This window comes from Taudactylus pleione, unplaced genomic scaffold, assembly GCF_031769625.1.
Source record: "Taudactylus pleione unplaced genomic scaffold, aTauple2 ptg000546l, whole genome shotgun sequence".
Classification (NCBI taxonomy): domain Eukaryota; kingdom Metazoa; phylum Chordata; class Amphibia; order Anura; family Myobatrachidae; genus Taudactylus; species Taudactylus pleione.
The window spans coordinates 1,271,939-1,287,782 of NW_028284948.1; the positions used below are offsets into that span (position 1 = coordinate 1,271,939).

At 45.2% G+C, this 15,844-nt stretch overlaps 1 protein-coding gene across 6 annotated transcripts in view; it reads left to right on the plus strand.

Moving 5' to 3' along the window:
• LOC148500820 (putative oxidoreductase ZK1290.5) overlaps positions 1–15,844 on the plus strand; it is a 179,050-nt gene that overhangs the window by 95,099 nt on the left and 68,107 nt on the right. For all 6 annotated transcript variants that reach the window (XM_088451306.1, XM_088451308.1, XM_088451307.1 and 3 more), the window contains 2 exons: positions 1,809–1,900; positions 13,633–13,815. In XM_088451306.1, coding sequence (XP_088307432.1) covers positions 1,809–1,900; positions 13,633–13,815 — 275 coding nt within the window. The remainder of the gene's footprint in view (positions 1–1,808; positions 1,901–13,632; positions 13,816–15,844) is intronic.

Consider the following 15,844-nt stretch of genomic DNA (forward strand, 5'->3'; position numbering starts at 1 on the left):
TACCACCCACAGCTTATCGACCGACCATCGGGGCTTGCGACGAGACCCTAAGGTTGGGTCTTGGCAAGCGCAAGCCCCAGGGAGCTTCCTGCTCTGATCGAGCAGGAAACTCCCCACTGACATCATTGCTGATGTCAGTGGGTCGTCCCCAAACGGCAAGCGTTCCGTCGGGAATGCCTCCGTTTGGCCGCCCCCCCCCCCCACTGCCCGCCTCCCAAACGGGGCGAGCTGTCAATCACCATCGACAGCTCGCCCCCTTTGGTGCGAGACCCATAGCGACGGAGCGCCCGTCGCTAGCCGGGTCTTGCGCATGCGCACGTCGGAGCCGGCTCCGACGTGTGCATGCCCAGTGGGAAACATCGACCCGGTGAGCGCTCAGCGCTTGCGACCGGGTCTGAATAAGGCCCTATGTCTCTTACGGAAGATAACTGGGGCTTCATTTTCAAATCGTGCTTCCATATTTCTAAGTGTTTTTCCAATGTGGAAATGTTTTATAAACTTATTCACAGGATGTATTTAACTCCCGACAGGCTTCATAAAATCTGGCCTTCCCTCCCTAACCAATGCTGGCGCAAATGCGGCCAAATTGGGGATATTTATCATGTATTTTGGGCGTGTCCAAAATTGAATATACAGTCAGGTGCATAAATATTGGGACATTGACAGAATTTTCATATTTTGGCCTCTATTCACCACCACAATGGCTTTGAAATGAAACAAACAAGATGTCCTTTAACTGCAGACTTAAAAAGTGGGAAGCACATATAGAAACCGTTGTAATTCCTACACCATTCACCTGATTTGGATGTAATTACCCTCAAATTAAATCTGAAAGTCTGCAGTTAAAGCACATCTTGTTTGTTTCATTTCAAAGCCATTGTGGTGGTGAATAGAGGCCAAAATATGAAAATTCTGTCAATGTCCCAATATTTATGCACCTGACTGTATTGTGGCGTCAGCTATTTCTGTTAATCTCCAAAGTGACTGGGATTGCTATACCTCCAGACCCCTTTTTAGCACTATTTCATGTTTACCAGGACAATATTTATTTGGGGGATAAGTATGTGATGGGGCATATTTTAATTTCCACTAAGTCTCTTATTGCTTATCATTGGCGTTCAGACGTTATACCAAAATTAGATACTATAGAGAATAAAATACAACCCCATTGTGATTTTGAGATAGCGGGAGTCTCATACTCCACCTCAGTTAAGAATCCATTAATGACCTGGTTCAGTTGGAGTGAATATCAAGCAGAGTCCCGACGTTCTCAAAGCATTGCTGGCCTTAAACTGCCAGTGTTAGATTCTCAATGATGGGAGAATTTTATATATCTTTTGTTTGATATATGTTTTATATTATATTGTTTATCTGTAGATAATTGTATGGTATGTTAACAGTACTTTGATATTTTTGTGATTTATGTTGATGTACTCTGGCCCTAGGGCCAATATTTTCCCTGTCCCTATTCTGTTATTTATTTTATTATTGTTATTTTATTGTTTATTTTATTTTATTGTGTGTCTTGTTATATATATTTTGTGACCGAAACTAATAAAAATGTAATATTGAAAAAAAAAAAAATTAAGTCTCAGGGCTTGCTATCAATTGCACTCGCAACTACAGAAGGTGAAGACTGAAACTAGTATTTGCATATTATCGCAGCAGCAAATTCAAAAGAAATCGCAGCCGCACCTGCATTAGAGTCCACCTCTTAGTCAGGCCCTAAGTGTGCCCCTGCTTTGCAAATAAAATATGTATAACAATGAGTTTATTCATCCAGTACAGTGTGTTTGTTTCTTCACCAGGAATATGTCGTTCAATTGGCGTCAGTAACTTTCTCATACCTCACTTGGAGCAGCTGAAGGAAGACTGCAGTGTGGTTCCTCATCTCAACCAGGTAACAGTTTTTTTTCTTTTCTCTGTTAACAGCATCTAAAATAATCCTGGGAAAAGATGAGAACTTAAAGGATATTGCTAAAAGTTTGGTTTCAATAAAATGATGTTGAGAGTACCCTTGATAAACAGAGGTGTCACTGGGTCTAGTGACACCCGCTGCGCACTCCATATCCCCCTGCGCGCATCCGTGAAAGTGGACGCTTCAAGATGACGTCATCTCCAAGCGCCACTGAAGCCGGACCAATCAGCCAGCTTGCGGCTCACTGCAGGTCATCAAGACCCGGAGTGCTCCGTACACAGAGCAGGGTTTCACGGGCTACGCCCATGTCGAACCCTGCTATTTACCTGGGTTGGATTGCCGGGTCACTCCACCCGGTCACTCCAACCCTCACCCCTTTTACATCAAGGAGATGCCCGGGTTAATCCTGCAATAACCCGGGTTTTCGCTCCGGTGTAAAAGGGGTATAAGTAATATCACTGGCAGGCAGGAACAGACTTGAATCCTTAATGAAGGGAGAGATCTCCTGTGATTGGTCACTGAGGATGAGGACAGGAGTGAGACTACCAACAGGTGAGTAACTGCACGTAGCAGCCAGAATCCAGGTAGTTAGGATAACCACTGAGAGCCAATTAGGCAGAGAGCCGCAGCGGCACATGTAACATTGGATCAAACATTTCTACTCGGTAATTTGCTGAATAACACTGGTCCTTTTTCTGTCTGAAAGGGTCAACCCAGGTCGAAATTCCCAGGACTTCGACCCAGGAATTTACCAGGGTCGGAGACCCGGGAATTTCGAACTAGGTTGACCCTTTCAGACAGCAGAAATACCCGTGTTATTCAGCAAATTACCGGGTAGAAATGTTTGACCCGGTAATTTGCTCTTCTGTCTGAAAGGGAGTTCAGGCTGGGACCGGCAAAACGACCTGGCACCCAAATGCCAGGTAAAAGCCGGGTTTTTGTCATTTTTCTATCTGAAAATGGTTAAAACTATGAAATTTACCAAGCTTGGTGGCTATGGGTTACATAATTATTGCTAATTGTGTGAATGGACGCAACTGTGCTTCACCAAAAGCTATTCAACGTGTAGCAATGCATGTCACTGTTATTATAATGTTGTTGTCAGCAGATGGGAGGGAGGACGTGACCTAACAAAGGGATGGACAGGTGGACGTGACCTAACAAAGGGATGTGGCCTCACGGGAAATTCAGAGAGCATCATTACGAGGGCGTGCCCAGCATCCCCGGTGATGATGGGCTGCACCCGGAGGCTAGTGCCTGCACTACCGGCTCCTCCTGTCACTGAGGAAGAGCCGGCATTTTGGTGTCACCCCCACAGAGGTGACACCCAGGTGCTGCGTACACCACCATAGCGACGACACTGTTGATAAGTCATATGGTATTTTCCCATTCTAATTCAAGAATAAATAAGATACACAGCTATGCGAAGATGGACGGTGTTCTTCACAGACAAACACATCGATCATCATAGAACTAAAGCATTCTAGTGATAATCCTGCCTAAAAACAAAGTAAATAGGTATAATCAAGTCACGTTTTCCTATGCAGTAAGATTATTCAGATGCTAATACATGTGAAATTATATTATGAGGCATGTTTATCAAAGGAATTTTGTGGGATATCCACAAAAAAATGTATGTATCCCCAGGATTTAAGAATTTGGGACCGCAGCAGATATCAGAAGTTCCTGTGGGGCTGCTAATACCCCTTCCAGACAGAAAACCAAATTACCGGGTGTTATGGATGTACCTGCACTATTTACAAGAGACCCCTTGAGTTCGCTGATGTATCATGAAATAGGCAGGGATCCACAGGAAAGTTTAACCTGGAGTAATGGCAGCAGGCAAGATTGGAGTTAATGGCTGAGGCAAACAGATGCAGGTGTGTGCTAGAGTCTGCTGCTGGGAAACTAGCTTGATGGTCTGAAGACTTGCAATTAACTGGCACAGGTGGATAAGCACAGAAACAGACAGGATGTAGATCTGGATAGTAGCAATCCAGCTACTCAGGATGCAGGTAGGAATTGTGTTGAAGCTGCAATGCTGAATATGGATTTGATTATGGCAGGCCAGCTACTCAAGATGCAGGTGGGAATACTGTAGAACCTGCAATGCTGGAAATTGATTTAATAGTTACTCAGACCAGTTACTCAGGACGCAGGTGGGTGTTTGTAACAGAACCAGTACTTGATATTGTTGAACTGGCAGGCAGATGCAGGTTGGAGCTTGTAGCAGAACCAATACTTGAAATGGTTGAACTGGCAGGCAGATGCAGGTTGGAGTTTGTAGCAGAACCAATACTTGATATAGTTATACTGACAGGCAGATGCAGGTACACACTGGGACTAGACACAAACCGGAGGAGACACAGAAGGTAAGCTGGAGGGTCTTGGCAACACACAGGCACAGAGTTAGGATGGACACAGGAACAGGGCAGAATCCAGCAGGACACAGTAGACTGGGAGCAAAGGTATACAACGGCAGGATACTGCACACAGGAACAAAGGTTAGGAAGCGAGGAACTGCACAGTGTGCAGCGACCACATGAACATCCACTAGGAGCAAAACGTATTCTCCTTTTCCACCAAAATTCCGGGTCTGACCCGGAGTTGGAACAGGGTTCCTATCCGGATCAGACCTGGAATTTAGCCGGCACCAACTCGGGATATTCCCGAGTCGGCGCCGCTCACACCGCAGTCGGGTCTGTATAGACCCGGCTTTTCCAGCGTGAAAGTGGACGCTTCAAGATGACGTCATCTCCAAGCGCCACTGTAGCCGGACCAATCGGCCGGCTTGCGGCGCACTGCAGGTCATCAAGACCCGGAGTGCGCCATACACAGGGCAGGGTTTCACGGGCTACGCCCGTGTTAAACCCTGCTATTTACCTGGGTTGGATTGCCGGGTCACTCCACCCGGTCACTCCAACCCTCACCCCTTTTACATCAAGGAGCTGCCCGGGTTAACCCTGCAATAACCCGGGTTTTAGCTCCGGTGTAAAAGGGGTATAAGTAATATCACTGGCAGGCAGGAACAGACTTGAATCCTTAATGAAGGGAGAGGTCTCCTGTGATTGGTCACTGAGGATGAGGACAGGAGTGAGACTACCAACAGGTGAGTAACTGCACGTAGCAGCCAGAATCCAGGTAGTTAGGATAACCACTGAGAGCCAATTAGGCAGAGAGCCGCAGCGGCACATGTAACATTGGATCAAACATTTCTACTCGGTAATTTGCTGAATAACACTGGTCCTTTTTCTGTCTGAAAGGGTCAACCCAGGTCGAAATTCCCAGGACTTCGACCCAGGAATTTACCAGGGTCGGAGACCCGGGAATTTCGAACTAGGTTGACCCTTTCAGACAACAGAAATACCTGTGTTATTCAGCAAATTACCGGGTAGAAATGTTTGGCCCGGTAATTTGCTCTTCTGTCTGAAAGGGAGTTCAGGCTGGGACCGGCAAAACGACCTGGCACCCAAATGCCAGGTAAAAGCCGGGTTTTTGTCATTTTTCTATCTGAAAATGGTTAAAACTATGAAATTTACCAAGCTTGGTGGCTATGGGTTACATAATTATTGCTAATTGTGTGAATGGACGCAACTGTGCTTCACCAAAAGCTATTCAACGTGTAGTAATGCATGTCACTGTTATTATAATGTTGTTTTCAGCAGATGGGAGGGAGGAAATCAATAAATGAAAATAATTTAGAAAAAAAGCATTTCTGCAGCAAATTTCAGACTTTATCTGCCATTAAAACTGAAAATGTGACTTCTTGGCATTGTGTTTTGCGGCAGAGATGTGACTGGGACCATGGATAGGATGCTAATTTCTTTTAAGTGGAGAATTCTGTGGGTTTTTTCTCATGATGAGATTTGGGACTTTTCATAATTACTGTCATGGCATTTGACTGTTTTCCTGTTTTATACTTCTATAGCCTTTTCCGAGGATTTTTTCCTGATGACGCCAGTCATTCTCAGGCTCATCCCCGCTTAGGAGAGTCCCCATTCTCCTTGAGCCACACCCAACTAATTGTTTTTACACCATTGTCATTAGTAGAGACAACATGTACTAAAGATATGAAGCAGGAAATGACCAGATTTCCGTATTACTGGGAAAGAAATTCAATGTTGGCTGCTCCTAACTCCTTTCCGCATGTTATTATTATTTCTGTAAATTCCACTCTAATTACTCAATAGTGAGATCACTTGACTACACCAATGAAGTTCTACTGAGTGTGTATACACTTACTGTACAAATATATGCATTTAGGATGTAAGATATAGATAGATCGTAGTTTCCAGTTTTGGCGTATGAGGATCTACATGTCACAGAACACAAAAGGGGATTTACTACAGTATATAATTCCTTTGTGATTTGCATCCAATATTTATGCAGTACTAATAACTGGAACATATAATAACATAGTATATAGAATAGGAAAAGTAATACTTCACAACACAAGAAGGAAAACAGGAACAAATCTAACACTAGGAATAGATGATTGTATAATTTACATAAACTGCTGAAGATTTAATTTGTCTATTCTAAAGGACAATATATTTATTAAATGTTCAAACAAAAGAGTCTAGACTCAACTAACAGAAAGAAAAATACCCAGATCTCAGTCTGATCAATCATCTATGGGATGTGCTGGAAAAACGAGTCCGAACCATGGCGGTCCAACCTCGCAACTTACAGGACTTAAAGGATCTGTTGCTAACGTCTTGGTGCCAGATAGCACAGAACACCTTCAGAGGTTTGTGTAGTCCATGCCTTGCCGGGTCAGAGTTGTTTTGGCGGCAGGAGTGGGGCCTACACAACACACAATATAGACAGGTGGTTTTAGTGTTATACCTGTTTGCTGTAAATACAGATGTGTCCTCATACATCTAGCCTCCTTTTGCGTTAAACAGCCCTTCTAATCGCGCCATGCCGTCGCGTGACTTGGTAGTGCTGAGTGTTTTGTTGTGCAACTTTTTACCTTCAAATGCGTCTTATTCGCACAGCAATTAGAATAGGATGCACAAGCAGCATCTGTTGATTAAAATGATATGCAGCATGCGTATATTTAGCGTGCGGGTGCATCTGCATGCAAAATGCTACATTACAGTGTCACAGCCGCTGACACTGTAACATAGCATTTTGCATGCAGGTACACCCATAGTTGCACACAGAAGTTCAAATAAGGTGCATTTGAAGGTAATAAGTCGCACAAAAACATGCTCAGCGATAATATATATATGTATGTATGTTGTGGGGGCTGCTGGGAGGAGAGGTGGCTGCTGGTAGATGTAAATCTCCCTGTTGCTACCTCCGGGGGGCGGCTCACACATGGGGGTCACACAGACACTTACACATACAATCACTCATACATACTTACACACACCGCTGCTGCAGAGGACCATGTCCCAACGCTGGAGGGAGAAGACACCGCTTCAGAAAGTGAGTAATTACTGACTAATTAAGCTAATTGGAAACTTCCAATAGCTGAATTAGTCATTAGGGGTCCCAGAGCAATTCCCGACCATTTTTTCTAAAAATATGGAAAAATTGGACGTGCTCTGGAGGTGCACAAAAAAAAACCTCCTAGCGCTCAAAAAATGAAAAATCCTGCACCTAATTGAATAGTAAAATTCCAGCACCTGCCGGAAAATCCCTGCAGGTGCAGGATTTTTGCTATTCTCGCACCTAATTGAATACCTCCCACAGTGAGTGGAACCAAAAGGTGACACCAAAATGCAGATTTAATCTGGGTGATAAAGGTTCCACAATGATTAAGAACTAGCTGGGATACCCGGCGTTGGCCCGGGTTGTAGAATGGACCTTGAAGTACATCTGCTGCCTTCATTTTTTACCTATAACCCCATTCCATTGATCCATTGACATCTGCTTGTACTTCCTCTGAGGTCTCCTCATGTCTTGCCTCTTTTTTTACTTCTGGCTGCTGAGGAGCAGCAACCAAGACTGGATGTTTTTTTTGGTGACATGGCTATTCTGAAACTTAGGGTGTGATTCAGCTCTGGGGGAATTCTAAAACTGCATGCAAGCAGCTTTGCAATTCCATCATTGCTATTATCCATAGATGTAAATGCTATTATCCATAGACGTAGCATTGGATGATCTGCGTGTCCCTGGCCGGCTGAGTGATCATGGGGTCAAGTAGCCCAGCCATAGCAGATGTCCAAAAGAGGCTAGGAAATCTCCATCTGCTGATGGAGATCCTGGCCTCTTCTCTCCCCCTAACGGTGGCGACATGCCTCTGTTTTGGAAAAATGGAGGCCGTCGCCGCCCCCAAACGGAAGCAGACTGTCAGTGATTGATAGTCTGCTTCCCTTTGGCAGCGAGGAGGGGGTGACACATGCGCAGAATGGGTCCTGCAAACGGGCAGATTCACAACTATCGGGAATCTGCGTTCAGCAGCGCATTACCGTGCACTGCTGAATGAGGCCCTTAGTCTTTGGTTGTGCTTTAACAATGAATGGTCTTGAAAAGGACCACACTTCTGAAGGCTGAGATGTAAAAATAACTAAACTTTGTTTGAATGTGGTATACTAAAGGGGTAAAGCTTTGACCAGGGACACAGAAGTCATTCACACATGGATAACAATGCAATTGAGGAGTAAATGACAGTGCAGGCAGGCGTATTCTCTTTTTGGAATGGGGTATATCAGGAGCAGAGTGACTTACGGGACAGAATTCAGTGTAGCTTCCCAAATCACTGCAGATTCAGAAATCATTGCTGAACAGAAATCTCCTCACACCAACATTGACCATGGTATATGAAAATGTGCTTGGAGGAAATTAGTAACTGTCGGTGCAGGTGCAGGGTGACAGTTGATCCTCTGACTCACTGCTCTTCCATTGAAGCTCTGATTGCCCCCCACTGGTACATATCAGTCATATCAGTCTGTGCCTTCAGATCAGTGCAGTTTGAGGTACTGGAAGACATACTGAGTGTACTTGCTTAAACAAAAATTTCATATCAGAGACTCCTCGGCCTACTTGGTGGGCACCATGTAGACCTCCATGGTCAGGACGAACGTCAAACAGCGCCAAAAACCTAATCATTATCAAACTACACCACCATGCCAAATTTGGTGGAGCTACTGTAGCTACATAACTCTGGCCGTGCATAAAGGACAAACAGACAGACACGCACATACACTTTCTCACTTGTTATATAAATAAGCTTACTCAGCATAACAAAAGAAGGTAGGAGGGGGGAGAATTATCGATGTATGCTTACTGAATAAAAATGAAATCAGCATATAATGCATTTATGGATGGTTCACACCAACATGCATCAATAATCAAAGGTGGAGTGTGAATGCCGTTCCTCCAAAAAGTGCTGTAAATCTACCCAATACTATTTACAGTGTATGTAGCTGATATAAAATATATTTTTTCACATATGCAACTAGTATTACTAAGCAGCCAAAGAGCATTGGTAGTTCTTATTGCTACCAAATTGCAGGGAGCAGCTTTATTGTGTAAAATAATACAAAGTGTGAAGTTTGGGCAATGTTTAGACTCTCTATAAAGTACTGAGAATAGATCTTGCTCAGTTAATGACAGTTGGGGGGAAAGTTACTATTGTGGTTTATTTGTGTGGAAGAATATGAGCCAGCACCAGTGAATAATGTCATGAGATCATGTAAACAATGGCACAATATATACTAACTATATATGTAATGATAGTATTCCTATTGGTGTTATCACAGGGGAACACATTGTGCCTCAGTGAATGTATTTTTCCTATTTTGTATTGTGAGCTTCCTCTCTGTGGGAACTCTGTCTATTTTCCCACTCCTTTCTCTTTCTCCCTCTTTCTGATTCCCCCCCATCCCTCAATACACTCAGTTTCTTTTCTCTCCTGTCACTTGTCACCTCCTTCTCTCTCTCTTTCTCTATCTGCATGTTCAAGTCCCTTTCACTGTTGAGCGCACTTTTTTGGCTGGCTGTTGGGACAAACTGTGCTTTAGTTTTGTTTTTGTGGCTCCAGGGTGGATAGATGGGACATTTCAATGCTGCAATGAAGTGGCTTCCACAAAGGACAAAGCACGTCAGGAGAGCTTGTGAATAGAGAGAAGTGACCTGGTTGTCCCTTAACCTCCTTTCTACTAGTGTTGTGCAATGAATTGCTAATATGTTTGTATGAGACTCTAGGCTCTCAGGAAGTCACAATTACATTTGTGCATTTAATACATATGCTTCACAGCTTTTTTAAAAGATAAAACAGATATGAGAATATAAAGGTACAAACTGCTACAAAAAATCTCCGCAAAGGCCAGTATGTGCAGACATACCACACAGCATACACTGGTTTTACTGAAGCTGGGAACACTGGTTTATTTGCAAATAAAAAATGTTGTGTACCGTACAGTATCCTGTGTTATCTTTGTCCATTTTCCAAACTAGGGGTGAGCGGGTTCGGATTTCTGAAATCCGAACCCCCCCGAGCCCCCCCGATCCGAGTCCGATCCGAGTCAGGCTTGACTTTTCCCGCCTGTCTCGGATTCTGAAATCGAGGCAAAACGTCATCATCCCGCCTTCCGAGTCTCGCGGGTTTTGGATCCTATATAAGGTACCCGCGTCGGCGCCATTTTCTCACTCGGCTGTGGACAGTGAAGAGGGAGGGTGGGAGTTAGGGCTGGCTGGGCTGTGTAGTGTAGTGTAGTGTAGTGCAGAGTAGTAATGTGCTGTGCTGTGCTGCTGTTGTCCATAGGGGCTGTGTCCACTACTTCAAAGTCCATAGGGGCTGGCTGTGTTGTGCTGTGCTGCTGTTGTTAATAGGGGCTGTGTCCACTACTTCAAAGTCCATAGGGGCTGGCTGGACTGTGTTGTGCAGTCAGTTGTCCATAGGGGCTGTGTCCACTCCAAAGTCCTGTGCAGTGTCCCAGTTCTAAAGGGGTGCTGTAGTGTTGTCCAGGGGGTGCTCTGTTCGTCAGGGGTGCTCCCCCCAAGTGTTAAAAAAAATATATTTTTTCTGTGATTGTGAATTGTGTGCGCAGTAGCCGCACGTGCATCAACAAAGTAGTGCCAAGCGTGCGCCTGTGTCATAAGTAAAGGGCCGGCTGGCTTGACCGTTAAAGGGTGCTGTAACCCCCAAAGTAGATTCCAAACCAAATAAAAAAATATTTTCTGTGTTTGTGAATTGTGTGCGCAGTAGCCGCACGTGCATCAACAAAGTAGTGCCAAGCGTGCGCCTGTGTCCCATAAGTAAAGGGCCGGCTGGCTCATTTCTTAAAGGGTGGTGTAACCCACAAAGTGCACTAGTCTCCAACAAAAATAAAAAAATATTTTCTGTGTTTGTGTGCGCCTTAGCCGCACGTATATATCAATATAACATAAATGGAGGACCAAACTTTCTCCGATAAAAATAAAATAGGGAAAGATCAAGAACCACTTCCTCCTAGTGCTGAAGCTGCTGCCACTAGTCATGACATAGACGATAACATGCCATCAACGTCGTCTGCCAAGGCCGGTGCCCAATGTCATAGTAGAGGGCACATACAATCCCAAATGACAAAGTTCAGGAAAATGACCTTGAAAAAAATATTTAAATCATCTGAAGAGAAACGTAAACTTGCCAATAAGCCATTTACGACACGGAGTGGCAAAGAACGGCTAAGGTCTTTCCCTATGTTCATGACTAGTGGTTCAGCTTCACATGACGATGGAAGCCCTCCTCCCGCTAAAAAAATCAAACGAGTTAAGCTGGCAAAAGCACAGCGAAGAACTGTGCGTTCTAAGAAGATATCACAAATCCCCAAGGAGAGTCCAAGTGTGGTGGCGGTTGCGATGCCTGACCTTCCCAGCACTGGACAGGAAGAGGTGGCTCTTTCCACCATTTGCACGCCCCCTGCAAGTGCTGAAAGGAGCACCCACAGTCCACTTGCTGATATGCAAATTGAAGATGTCACTGTTGAAGTACAACAGGATGAGGATACTGGTGTAGCTGGCACTGAGGAGGAAGTTGGCGAGGAGGATTCTGATGGTGATGTGGTTTGTTTAAATCAGGCTCCGGGGGAGACAGTTGTTGTCCGTGGTCTGGCAATATTTCTATCCAAATCCGGACAACAACTGTCTTGCCATATGTACCATATGTAAAGGTGAAATAAGTAGGGGTAGGGACGTTAACCACCTAGGAACATCCTCCCTTATACGGCACCTGCAGCGCGTTCATAAAAAGTTACTGTCAAGTTCAGAAACTTTGGCTCAGACCGTAAGCAGTCCAGGGTCACCTAAATCCCTTTTTCCTGTTTTATCCAAGGAATCGGTGGATGAGGAGGATGAGGACGACATATTGCCTCCGTAGAACCAGTTTGTGCAGGGACACATTAATTGCCAGCTTGTTTTGTGGGGGCCCAAAAGAACCAATCATTTCAGCCACAGTCATGTGGCATACCCTGGCGCTGAAATGATTGGTTTGTTAAGTGTGCATGTCCTATTTATACAACATAAGGGTGGGTGGGAGGGCCCAAGGACAATTCCATCTTGCACCTCTTTTTTTTCTTTGCAGTATGTACTGTTTGGGGCCTAGTTTTTCAAACTGCCATCCTGTCTGCCACTGCAGTGTCACTCCTAGATGGGCCACGTGTTTGTGCCGCCCACTCGTGTCGCTTACCATAGTCATCCAGCTACCTCGGTGCAACCTTTTGGCCATAAAAACAATATTGTGAGGTGTGAGGTGTTCAGAATAGACTGGAAATGAGTGGAAATGAAGGTTATTGAGGTTAATAATAGCATAGGAGCAGAAAAACCCACAAATTCTGTGATTTTAGCTGTTTTTATGCTTTTTAAAAAAAAAAAATACAGATCCAAAACACAAAACCCAGAACCCAAAACACGGAAGGGTGGTTTTGGCAAAACCAATCCAGATCCAAAACACGAAGAAAGATCCAGATCCAAAACCAAAACACAAAACACGAAAAGTGGCCGGTGCACACCCCTATTCCAAACACAACTATCCACTGTTGTATTACAGTTCTGTTCAGTGTCGGACTGGGGCATAAAGGGCCCACCGGAGGAATGTAGTGATAGGGGCACATGCTTAAAGGTGTGGTAATGTATTTATTATTTATTACCAGTTATTTATATAGCACACACATATTCCGCAGCGCTTTACAGAGAATATTTGGCCATTCACATCAGTCGCTGCCCCAGTGAAGCTTACACTCTATATTCCCTATCACATGCTCACACACATACACACTAGGGTTAATTTGTGTAGGGAGCCAATTAACCTACCAGTATATTTTTGGAGTGTGGGAGGAAACCGGAGTGCCCGAAGGAAACCCACGCAAGCACAGGGAGAATATACAAACTCCGCACAGGTAGAGTCGTGGTGGTCATCCACCAGAGGGAGTGTGACCAGCCACCACAGTTGCTGGCTAACCATTAGGCAAATTTTGATGTAGTTTCTATAGAAGCAAACCAAACCAGATGTTTATCAGTGGTTCTGCTCCTCCAGGTATCTGACCCACTAATAGAGTAACAATGTATAATTCAGTGCACAGTCTAGAACATGACACCTGGGGGAGGGGGTGGGTCATCAGACAATGGGGCCCATCAGGGATTTCCCCTGTACCCCTGTGGGCCGGTCCAACCCTGGTTCTGTTAATGTTGAACTGATTATGCTTTTGTTAAAAACTCAAATAGTATTAATCTTTGCTTCCAAACATCACTTGACGTAATATCCCTGTGTTCTTTTTCTGCAGGTAGAATACCATCCATTTCAGAGGCCACAGAAGTTGGTAGATTATTGTAGGAGAAATAATATTATATTTGGAGGATACTGTCCTCTGGCCAAGGGACAAGCTCTGACACATCCAGTCATCTTGAGAATTGCAAAGGATTATGGGAAGACACCAGCACAAATATGTATACGTTGGAGCATCCAGGTGAGAAAGAAGTGGCTTGGCATGCTGATATGTCTGATTTAGTGATGCATCTACAAGCAAGCTGACAAGCTAATCATCTACATTACATGACTTCCAAATATTCTCCTATCCGCTTCAGCAAGCATGTAATGCACTAGCGGCACTGTATTCACCCAGCAACACATCGGCATGTGTTTTCTTATACACTATGGAAAATGAATTAATCTGTTACTTTTAGACCTGCGCACAACTTTTGCAGGCATTCGCATGCAGGCAGGCTAACTCACTGTCAGGCCTGCTCTCACCTTTTAGCTGAGAAACAGGAGACTTTTACATCATTTTCCCTTCAGCAGGATAGTGTTTTTGAAGGACAAAGGACCTGATTCAGCTTTGGGAATAGAGTAAGATATAGCAAGTAACTGTGAACCTGGACAAACCATGTTGCAATGCAAGGGGTGCAAATACATACATGTTTTTGCATGCAGGCTAAATACTGGCTGCTTTTGCATGTAGCCCACAAATACTGCACAACTTTAATTTTACACTGCAATTTAGGTTTCAGTTTGAACGCACCCCTAAAAAATCTAAATCTCTGTACATTTTACATCTGCCCCACCTGCAGTGCAGCATGGTTTTACCAAGATAATCAGTTACTTGCTATATTCCCAAAGCTGAATCAGGCCCAGAGTCAGTGGACTGCTAAATTATTGGATGTTCCAATCTCTGGAATGGGGTACTCTAATGAAAATTCTTTCTAAGAGGGACCCTCTGGGTCACTCTCTGTCTGCAACAACTGATGTATGCTAACCCCGAGAGCAGAGCGATAGCCTAAGCTAACATTCTGATTCCAGCTATTCACTGGAACAAGCTCCAATCAGAGTTTGTGTCCCGGCAAAAGAACAGTACTAAATTTGCATGAATATTTAAATTTTCACATTCTGAATGTATCCGTTATTATCCTATCCCATCTGCATTTAAAATGCAGCATATGATAAATGGGCCCTTTGAGCTCTATGATCATTTGATTGTCTGAATATAATACTGTGTGGAATAAATGCTATAATAGTATGATGAACATCACCCTCAAATGGCACTGTGATAATTTATTTCTACTTCAGGGTCCATAGGGTATCCACAGGATACCTTGGGGTATAGGTGTGACGTCAGTCATCGGGCACCATAGAGTTAAGCTTTCAGCCTCCCAGGATGCACCAGGGTCCCCCTCCCATACCCCGCCCCCTAGCCAAGGCACCTCAGTTTAGTTTGGTGCCCGGCCGGAGTCGGGTGCACCTGTTGGAGTGGGGGCTAGAAGAGCCCCTGAAGCTTTTCTGCATGCAGCTGTGGCTGCACATCTGGATGTACAGCATGGACAGTCAGTCCTGACGTCCATGCTGTCTTCCCTACACCCCCGCCGGTACCAGAACGCCGGTACCGGTCCGGGGATGCTGGTGAGCATCTGGGGTCACAGCTAGCGGTGACCCCAGATGTTCCGGACCATGGCCGGATTCAAGGGGGACAGCAAGGTAAGCAGCGGGGTCCCGCGGTGGGTCCCCGCTGTTACATGGTCCAGAGTCCCCAGGCAGGGGGCTCCCTGGGGACTGGCTGCAGCGTGGAGCCAGGTATGTAACCTGCGCTTCCACTACCCCCCTGGGACAGCGGACCGCAGCAGAGCGGTAGTGCTGCGGCGTCCCGGGGGTTAAATGCATGCCAGGGGAGTGCGCCTTCCCTGCCTCACAGCCGGCGCCTCCCCCGCTGCACACAGCCCTCTCTGCACACTGCCTACTGGTCCTGTGGCAGCACTCCTCCCCCAGGCCAGCCTCCTCTATGCTCCTCGGCGGCCATCTTCCTGAACGCATGGTGAACGCTGCTGGAAGCACTGGACGGAAGCATCGTGGTCTGGGTCCCCCCGCATACCTCTCCTCCGCTGTGGTCAGGTCTGTGTATGCAGCGATGTGTCCTACCAGACCCTGTGTCTGCGTAGTTGAGTGATCAGAGCTGTTAGTGCAGGAATTGATTTTCTTTGCATTGTATGTGACTGTGCTAGCGCTGC